The 10,418-nt window shown below is 43.8% G+C and overlaps 1 protein-coding gene across 1 annotated transcript; it reads left to right on the top strand.

Annotated features, from left to right (window-relative positions):
• Positions 1 to 5,740: 5,740 nt before the first annotated feature.
• LOC147896686 (uncharacterized) lies at positions 5,741 to 8,013 on the top strand. Its single transcript, XM_087381669.1, has 3 exons — positions 5,741 to 6,796; positions 6,889 to 7,026; positions 7,142 to 8,013. The coding sequence occupies exons 1-3, from the start codon at positions 5,967 to 5,969 to the stop codon at positions 7,692 to 7,694; spliced, it is 1,521 nt and encodes a 506-aa protein (XP_087237795.1). The 5' UTR covers positions 5,741 to 5,966; the 3' UTR covers positions 7,695 to 8,013.
• The last annotated feature ends 2,405 nt before the right edge of the window (positions 8,014 to 10,418 follow it).

Genomic DNA, 10,418 nt, shown 5'->3' with positions numbered 1-10,418 from the left:
CACATGACCAAGCTTGTTGCAATATGTGCACTTGAACGGCTTGAATGTCTTTCCACATGCTAGTGGAGTCAATGGCCTAGGTCTCCATTTGCTGGTGGAGGCAAGAGCCTATGTAGTATCCAATAAGTAGGATGGAGATTCTTTGTTGCGGGGTGATCCTTTTCAAGAAGAAGAGACACCATATCTTTGAATGTAGTTGATGTAATTCAAAGTACTTCAAGGGCATTCTCAAAGAAAGAGATCCCTTTCATACTTGTCATGAGGATAGCCATTTTGTTCTCATCATCTAGGGAACACTTCAAGTTGGAGAGTTATTGAACTAAAGACTAAATTTTGCTATATGTGCACTCAAGGTATCACATTCTTCCATTTTCAACTTATAAAATTGCATTTTCAAAAAAAACCTTGGAGTTTGTGATTTTGTTACCAAATATATTCTCAAGGCGTGCCCAAATCTCCTTGGCCATTAACTTGAAGTTGATGTGATGAATCAAAGAATCATCTAGGCAAAGCCCAATGATTGCGATGGCTCTCGAGTTGTGTTGCTTCCAAATCTTGCACATTTGGAGGTTCCATTGTAGCAAGATCGTCATCATCTTCAATGGAATCCCAAATGTTCTCCTTCATGAGAAGGAGTTGGACCTTCATTTACCATGTGGGGAATCCTTCTCCTGTAAATTTCTCCACGAGCAAAGAACTTGTCGATAGTGAGCCCATTGTGGACGAGCTCGGAATGTGAGCAAATAGAGCTGCAGTGTGTCCCTTTGACAGGCAGCTAGTGTAGTGGTAAAGATGTGGTGCCTAGGAGCGGGCTGCTTACTACAGGCAGTGGTAAACTGAGCGGGCAGAAAAGAGGGCAGAGACGCAGCATGGTGGGCACAATGGTAGGTAGAAAAGAGGAGCAGAATAGCGGGCAGAATAGCGAGTAGAATAGCAAGCGGAATAGCAGATAGAATGGCGGGTTGTTTGCTACTTACTACAAGCTGAGTGGCAGGCTGTTTGCTGCTTGCTGCGGGCTAGGCAGTTGGCAAAAGAGTGGCACCTATGAGCTGAGCAGGGAGTTACCACGAGCCATGGAGCTGAGCTGCCATGAACCATTGGAGCTTAGCTGAGTTGCCACTATTGGTGAGGCTCAGGTGGAGGAGTGGAGAGCTCTCAAACATGGAATAGAGAAGGCAGCCCTCCAAGGGGAATGAGGGAGAGAGGCTTCAATGTCCTCAACCTCTTGGAAGTTAACCTAGCTCTAATACCATATGAGGATGCAAGACATGGAATGGAAAGAAAAGTAGAAAAGCAAGACTAGGTAAACATAATGGAAATGAAAGAATGCTAGAAAGAAATGTATAACCAAGCAAAGTACTTACATGATCAAGAAAGGCTTGAGGCTTGATGATTTGACATGAGAAAGTACAATGCCTTTATAGGATAGGCATACTCACACTCTAAGTGTCAAGTGTATATGGGATAAGTCCCATCGTGACACATGGCACTCTAGGATATAAAGTAGTATAGTACTACTCTAGAACTCAATAGAAACACACTAAAAGTCAGTCAAATTGACTCCATTTCCTAACATCCAAGCATCTAAGGATGCTCTCCACTGATTTGGCATCGTTGCTCGGTGTGAGATTTGTGTCGTCTGTGAATTGCCGGCAGACTATTTGTACTCCATTTCCCACTTGGATACCTCTGATGTTCCCATTGTCTTCTTCCTCCTTGATGAGCCAGCCAAGACCATATGCAGCAATGGCGAAGGCTCAGTCCTTCTTCGATTCCCCAAAATCATCATCTTGAGGGAAGGCCTACTTCATGATGTTGATCTCGAGGGAAGGTGTTGAGAGACCATGCTCAACATCATGTGATCATATGTGCATAGCACTAACACATATAGAGTGCTATAAAGGAAAGGGTTAGATGCCCTAACCCTAACCCTAAATGATTTGTATATATTCTACATTTTCAACTAAATCTAGTGTACAATTAGTCATTTGTCATGTGCTCTCTAGCTGTGCCCTCTCTCCTTATTTCCACTCTTCTCCTCTCTTCTCTTCATATTTTGTTAAAACCCTCAACCCATACATTAATGCAAGTTTCTCCCTAGCTTTCTCCTACTTAAATGCTAAATCCACATGTTTATTGAGTTTTGATTTGACCCGAAATCAAATTTTCAAGCTTGGAAATAACATGCAAAGGGGGATCACATCATTGTCAAAACCCTCAACCCATACATTAATTGCAAGTTTCTCCCTAGCTTTCTCTCACTTCAATGCTAAATCCACATGTTTATTGAGTTTTGATTTGACCCAAAATCAAATTTTCAAGCTTGGAAATAACATGCAAAGGGGGATCACCCACACAATGGTGCTTGCTAAATGCATTCTCTACTAGATTGCTTCTCTAGCAATGGCTAGTTGCTCTCTCTCTCTCTCTCTCTCTCTCTCTCTCTCTCTCTCTCTCTCTCTCTCTCTCTTACATTAATTGCAAGTTTCTTCCTAGCTTTCTCTTTCTTAAATGCTAAATCCACATGTTCGTTGAGTTTTGGTTTGACCTAAAATCAAATTTTCAAGCTTGGAAATAACATGCAAGGGGGATCACCCACACAATTGTGTATAGCTTCTTGAATGCATTCTCTGTTAGATCACTTCTCTAGCATTGTTGTTCTCTCTCTCTCTCTCTCTCTCTCTCTCTCTCTCTCTCTCTCTCTCCCTCCCTCCCTCCCTCCCTCCCTCTCTCTCTCTCTCTGTCCCTCTCTCTCTCTCTCTCTCTCTCTCTCTCTCTCTCTCTCTCTCTCTCTCTCTCTCTCTCTCTCTCTAAGGTCTATGTGTAATAATCACATATAAATATTGTGGCTTACAAACTCTTGAAGGCTTTTTAAAAACTTCAATATTTTCAAACTTTTATGTCATATCTTACGTAGCCTAGCCTTTTTGCTCTTGACATAGTATGTTCTTAGATTTTAAAATGAGTATATTCAATAAAAATTAAGGTGACGGTACATGGCTTGTAAGCTAGCCTACTCTGTTAACATCAATAGATATATGAAATGGATGTACTTTTTTGAAATTATGGTATACCTTTGTTGGATACTCTAATAATTGTAAATATTATATATTTGAAATTTAGTTTGGGTATGTTAAAGCTTGTATAGTACAAGAACCTTTGTACTAAGGTTTTTATTCAATATACATTAACTTATTTTGAAGAATTTGTTTAATCTAGTTTTGGGGATACATTATAGGTAGGATTTGGTAGTAGGGGGGTTTTCCAAATGTTGTGTAATTTTTTTATGTTCATTGAAAGCCTCAACATGTACCTAAATTATTCACATGTCAACCCACATGTTATGATGATTTACCAAATAGTCAAAGTTTGAAGACCATCATTATATGTTGACTATTTGTTGAAACACAATAATGGAATCATTTCTTAAGAGTTTGACAACCTCAAACACTTAAAGAGCCTCCCCGGAAGACTACCAGGGTGGAAGGGCTGGCATTGCAGCTACTCGACTAGCAGTGTGAAATCACGTTCCCATGAAGCAGGCCCTGATGTCTCAGAAGTACTCTTGACTTCTGCCAATTATTTTGTAGGCAATTTGAGCCAATCACACTCAAAACAAAGTCCAAAGACCAATCACAATCTTTCGACAGTGCAATACGGGGCTAGCAAGCCATGAAATCGAAATACTGTGAGAGCGTTGGAACCCTAGGGAGGAAGATCTATCAGCGGAGCACTGAATGCGGGGCTGCTCATCTACACTGCTAGTGGGGTTCTCTGAGGGTTCTCTTAGCCCCACTAGCATACGCAAGGAGAGGTTGATAGGGCTTTCACATCTTCTTTCAAGAGAGTCATAATGATGTATTGTTTAAACAAAGGAGACATTAACACAAAGTAAGGTGGGCATTGTACGCAAGGTGTTTTATAAGAACTATTGTAAATCTAAAGCTAGAAGGAACTTGTTGACCTCCCATAAATACGAGGCATCTCCCAAACATATGGACAATCAAGGGACATTCACAGTTTGGAGATGCTTGCCAAGCCTCAATTTTAAAATATAACGTAGTTGAAATCATTAAATAAGCCATCATACTTGTTTTGAAAATCCCCATTAGAAAGTAAAAGAAATGATGGCTTCACTATAGGCTTTTCCAAAAGAACGCAAGTTTAAAGGAACTCGTGTAAGTGTAAAAGTCCACCTTGACTAAGCAAAGAAAAAGTGATTGGTTTTAGTCCAAATATGGTTAACTTTACTACTATTCCATTTGTAGGGAGAGGAGTGAGTAATAACCCTATTAGATTCTCACAAAAGTCCTAAACACTTTGTGAGACGACAACTTCCAAATAGATGCAAGGGACCTAAAAAAGTCCCATGGCTCACTTTTGTCAATGGAGAAATGAGCGTGTCCCATCGAAAGACACAAAGGGTTATGGGTTGGAGAGTGCAACCAAGAAAGGAATGCCGTTATTAGCCAGTTGACTGAGGGGAAGAGGGATGGGGGCAGGCATGAGATTTGACTTATTACATATTGTAGGTTAATGTGTGTTTCTTGGCCATCAAAAATGAAGCCAATTTAAAATACGTGGGGGTGAGAAAAACTCTAACATCTTTTTACAAGTCCTGCAAGAGTGTCGGTGAGGCATTAAAAAGAGGAGAAGGAAAGAAAAGAAAAAGGAAGGGTATTTAAGATGGGGTGTGGGGAGGTGATTTTTAGCACTTCCTTCCAAGCAGCGCTCTAGGTACACTTTTATTAAAAAGTGTCCCACACACTTTGTTGCCATGTGGCCCCTTCTATTCTGGTTCTTTCTCTCTCACACATTCACTCATACACACTTTCTTTTTTTAAGAAAACTCTCTCTCTCTCTCTCGCACACACGCACACGGAGTTTGCAAATCATTCAAACTTTCCTATACACAGGCTTCCATCATAGGTGTTGCAAATTAATCATTTATTCATCTTGACAATTGTTTTCCTTTGACAGAACCAATTTGAAGGTAGTGATCACGAGAACTAGTACTCACTTGTTATTTATGTATTTTTACTTGGCCAGCACTAGAGCGTTTTATGAAACTCTAAAATCCTAGGAAACCATGTGGCACATTCTAAGCTGTTAGATCAACTGGCCTATTATTAGCTACTTACAATATATACTTAGCAACTGGCCAAGCATTCTAGTTTTGTAAAGAAAGAAAGGGGAAGAATTCTTGTTAAGGTAATGTTATTTCGTATTTTTGGAGAGGGGTGTGGAAATTCTATTTTGAGATGTAAAGGTTTTTTTTTTTTAATTTTATTTTTGTAAATTAAATAATAAGGGGGGGAGGATAATTATTAATGCTCAAATTTCTGTGCAGCCGGCAAGAAACGGCGGCATCGGAAGTCCGGAAATCGGGGGCGTTGACTTGTGCCAAAGGTCATCGGGAGGGAATCTAAAATGATGGGGGCGGCGATGCATGGCGGGACCAATGGGGGGACGCCACGGCATGGGGGAACATTATGAATGGCCATAAGCATGCATACGTTACAATAAATGATAATAGAAAAATGATAAGTGGCCAAAGTCAGCGCCACAAACTGTCGAAGCTCTCATCAGTCCTTGGCCAGCCTTCATCTTCATCTTCATCTCCTTCGTTTTCTTCTTCTCCTTCTTCTTCTTCTTCGTCGTCTTCTTCGTCTTCTTCTTCTTCATCTCTGCACAGTTTCTTGTGAGCTTCATCTTCTTGTGAGCTTCATCGTCTTCTTCTTCGTCTTCATCTTCTTCTTCATCATCTTCTTCTTCTTCTTCTTCTTCTTCTTCTTCGTCGTCTCTGCCCTGCTTCAGCTTCGACTCTACTTGTCATCAGCTTCAGCTTCCCTTCTTGTTATCAGCTTCAGCTTCCCTTCTTCTCCCCCTCATCTCCTCTCCCCATCTCTTTCTTCCATTTCCTTATATCTCTTCCCTTCCTCCCCTCCCTCCCTTCCCCCCCACCCATGGCTCATCGCCTCGATGACGGTGACCTCGCCGCTGTCGTTCACGCTGCCAACCTCCTCCGTGCCTCCGTTACGTCCAACTCACATGATCACTGGCCTGTTCCTCCTATGCGTGACTTTGATATGGCGCCGTCCCACAGCTTCGAGTCTTCTAGCTCTGCCGCCTTCTCTTCAAGCCCGTTTCCTTCCGCCTTCGGCTCTTGGCGAAACAACTGCAGGGCTTCGCCCAGCCTACTCTTACAACGCTCCTTCAGCGCGGTTCCGACCTTCGGCCCTCAGCGTCATGAGGAGATGAACCAGTCGCGTCATGGCCAAGGCCGTACACAAATACTGCCGTCCGCCTCCTTTACATTGAACAATTTCGACGATGGTATGCCAACTTCCGCTTGCAATACGGGATTATTGGATTCGATTTCCTCCTCTTGTTCGAAGACAGGACTGCCTTGCAAGAAAGAGATGAAGTCCGAGAATCTCCCGCAGTGTCCGATAGATGCAACCCCAAAGTTTAGAAGCACGACTATGGCAGCTGCTGCTCTTGCCGCCTCAGATATCCTCCGGCGTTATAACCTGAGTATGGAAAAAGAGAACGATTGCACGGCATCTACAGACGAGCCGAAAAAGAAGGCTTCTTCCCCTACAGCCTTGTCGACAGTTTCTGCTTGGGATTCTCCTACTCCCGAACAGCTAACCTCTAAGATGCTCGGACCTGCCGTCCGAAATCAGGGATTCCCTAGATTGTCGTCGAACAAGGTTGAGCAGGCGTCATTAAGCGAACAAGGGAGTCTCGTAACGAAAAGCAGCAGCCTCAAGGATCGACGTGGGAAAAGAGGGTAATGACTGAGGGTCGCTTATCTGTTAAAAGGGAGGGATTCGTTCGCAAGGAAGTAAACGTTACTAAACTTTAGTTCTTGTGGAAACGTAGGAGACCACAGCAGAGGCGAGTGGTGTGCGTTCCAGCGTCAGAAGGGACCGGAAGACCCGCGGGCGAATGCCTACTGAATGACCTATGGGCCTGGCGGAAGTATGGCCAGAAGCCGATCAAGGGCTCTCCGCATCCCAGGTGTGCATATATACAGCGGGTCGTATCTCCTGTGCCTGTTATTACATCTTGAAACTGTGTTTGTCGTAACGGTAGGAGTAACAATTGAGCTTTGCAAATCTGGTACTGTTGGCAGGAACTACTACAGATGCAGTAGCTCCAAAGGCTGCCCCGCAAGAAAGCAGGTGGAGCGGAGTCGGTCCGATCCGTCCATGCTCGTTGTCACGTACCTTTACGACCATAGCCACCCTTGGCCAACCCATCGGAACGCGCTTGCAGGCTCTACACGCCAGAGTTCTTTCGAGAAACAGAGCACTGGAAGCCCAGACCAGGCTCTTGCTGCAGCCCCATCCGGTAGCAGTTGTGAGCGGAGCACCGAAGAGGGCACGACCGTTCGAAATTTGGTCGACTCGGCAGAGGAACAAGAAGAGCAGGTCGATTCTAGTATGGCCCTGAACATGCCGAACGTTGATGGAGCACCTTTCGGCGATGGAGACTTGCACGTTCTCAACTGCGACAACGTGCACGACACTTTGTTCGCGGAGGCGGACGAGCTTCAAGAAGACCAACTATCGAGTTTAAGCATCATGGACGATCGATCGATTGAGGGGGGAATATGTGGAGTGGTAGACCCTTACAATCTCTTCAGCTGGTCGTCCAGCTCGTTCCCTAGTTCAGGGAGACACTGATACATGTAAAGAACTTCGATGTTTACGGAGAAAAATGACACGGTTATAGTTTAGCGTATACGGAGGAGATTCAAAGAAAGGCTGATGTCTTTCTCCACCGGAGATGTACAACAACATTGTTATTGACTTTTGAAGGCTAATAGCTCAACGTAGAGGCAAGAAAAAGACGCCGACCTTGTCCATCGGTTGTCCAAGTATGTGTATCAGTCTTCAAAACAGGCTTACGGCAACGTGTATTTGTTGGCTGAGCAAGCAGAGATGCTAGCTGGGAGCGTGCTCCTGGTTCCGGCAATGGCGTCTGGATTATAATTCAAATTTGATTGGCTTTTATTTAAGTTGAATTGCAGCGTTTGTCTGTCCGACGAGTCTAGATCGGTAGTTTTGATTGATTTTTTGGGCTGTTTTTGGGAGAAGATTGTCCGGCTACTGTCGTTGCATCGGGCATCGTCCCACTGCATGAGGAGTAGGATCGTCCTACTGCGTGAGGAGTGCGAATTACTCCAGATCTTGGGAAAAATTAAGCGTTGCGTGACTCCACATCCGGCAATCGGCCCAGTGCATCGCTAGTACAAAATCTAGACGGGAGTGGGAGTGTTCAAGATTGATGCGAACTGTCAATGCCGCCGCAGCTGCTGGGGAATCTGCTGGCACTACCGTTTGCGGGTGAACTTTTGGGAGCGGCAGGCAACTGTCAAGAGACTGGCAAGACACCGAAGGTCTGGAGGCTGGAGGGAGGCTGCAGGTGTAGCAAGTCCAAAGAAAGATCGCCAGATCTATAGAGACAGTGAAGTGCTGGATGCGTGTGCAGCTGCATGCATGATTGATGAGCGACTGTTGTGGGAGATGGAGCATCGGTTGCAGCCCTTGCAGCTCTAGCCTCTGATTTTTGGACTTGATTTTTGACTCCTGGAAACAACGACAAATCGTTGATGGTGGACGCGTCACGCGCTGTAGGACGACAAGAGAAAGAAAGCTCAACCCTCTGACTTTGTCTGTAGAATGTCCTTGTGTACATCGATCTGCAAAGTCCACCTTCTTGATCAAAAGCAAACAACAAAACACTCGTCGTCGTTCTTCTCGCCGCTTCAAGTCAACCCATTTCTTTCCCTTTTCAATTTTGTATTATATATATTCGCGCATCGCGATTCATGAATCATGCATCCATCATGGCATCATTCGCAACGACATCTCACGAACCCATTCCAATTTTTGCAAAATCCGGTTGGTTATCACTGATCAGTCACCAACTAATAATGGTCATCTGATTGATTGCCGCCTCAACCATCCTTCCTTCTCCATCCTTCCATCGGACCATCACTAAATTGATATTCTTTCCCACTCCATCGCTTCTTCTCTAAGTCACCTCACCGAGCTCCGGACTGCCCCGCAGAATCCAGTCCTCTATCGCTGGGCGTCCTCTATCCGGCTGCTTGCGTGGAAACACTCCATTTGATAATTGATCGAACGCGTCTGCCTCCCCAGTCCCGTGACTCCCGTCCACACAATAAAGGCAAATTGCAATATCAAATATCAGATGCCCCTCACAATGCGTAGCATTGCCCCTCACTATGCGTAGCATTTTTAAGATTTTCTTCTCTCGGCTTCCGAGTCCGTCCCGGCCATCACTGCAAGCAAGCAGTACTATAAGAAGAGGAACAGTTGCCACTGGCACGGAGCACGATAGGTAGTAAAAGCGTGTTCTCTCTCTTTCTAGCCAGATTCTATGTAGTATCCTGTTTCCCTGAACTCTCTCTCTCTCTCTCTCTCTTTCCTGCTGCTGCACCAATGCTTTGTAGATGGTGACCTGAAAGTAGCTTGCAAAATTGTACGATTTGATGCTCCTTAAATCAGGCCATCCATACCATTTCCGCTCAACGAGAGAGAGAGAGAGACACACACACACACAGGGAGAGAGAGATAAGCAGACAGAGAGCAGACAGAGCTACTGGTCCAAGCTAGAAATCGATATATGGGCATAAATTTTCAATAGAAAAAATTGCCATTCGTGATTCACAAAAAAGAAGCTTCATGGGTTGTTCACGTTTCCTCCAATTAGACATCCATTTTCCTCTTGCAATCATTCATTTCCCCTTATGACTATTCTTCTAAGCCCTTTCGTCCTCTCTATGACTATTTTTGTAAACACCTTTCATCATGGAGAAAACATATATCTTGGCTATGTATGCGTCTTCCTATCATATAAGCTTCTATAAGCTTTTCCAAGGTTCCTTTCTTTAGCCCTTCTTTAGCCACATGATAACCACCTTATTTCTCAAATTCATGAAAGATTTTTCATGGTTTCATACCGTGGTCAACAACAAGCGCCTTTAGGGAACAAGGAGGCTTCATAATTCTGCTTCTTCTTGTTTATCGAGCAAGAGGCTTGCCAATTTGCCTCCAAACGTTTGCCTTTCGATGCTTAAATAATACCATCATCTTTGTAGCAACTTGAACAAGAGCACACAAGCGCATATGGGCACTCCTCCTGGTATATTAGGAACCAGATATAAATTATGTAGATAGTTTTATTTGAATATGGTTGAATTTACCTTCACATAAACCTTTTACCTAAGTAACCTTTTACATGTGGAAATTCACAAATACTCTCCATTAAAAGGAGTCAACATGTAAGAAACAAACTCAAAGACCTAACTTCTAATTATAACCAATCAATATGCTATACATGCAAGTTTTCAATGGTGATCTTAAGTAATGCTGCATGTT

The sequence above is a fragment of the Dipteris shenzhenensis genome, chromosome 11 (genome assembly GCF_047967505.1).
Source record: "Dipteris shenzhenensis isolate YYH24624 ecotype China chromosome 11, Dip_SZ_1.0, whole genome shotgun sequence".
Classification (NCBI taxonomy): Eukaryota; Viridiplantae; Streptophyta; class Polypodiopsida; order Gleicheniales; family Dipteridaceae; genus Dipteris; species Dipteris shenzhenensis.
Note: the sequence above shows the minus strand (reverse complement) of the source record. Positions and strands in the feature narration are given on the sequence as shown.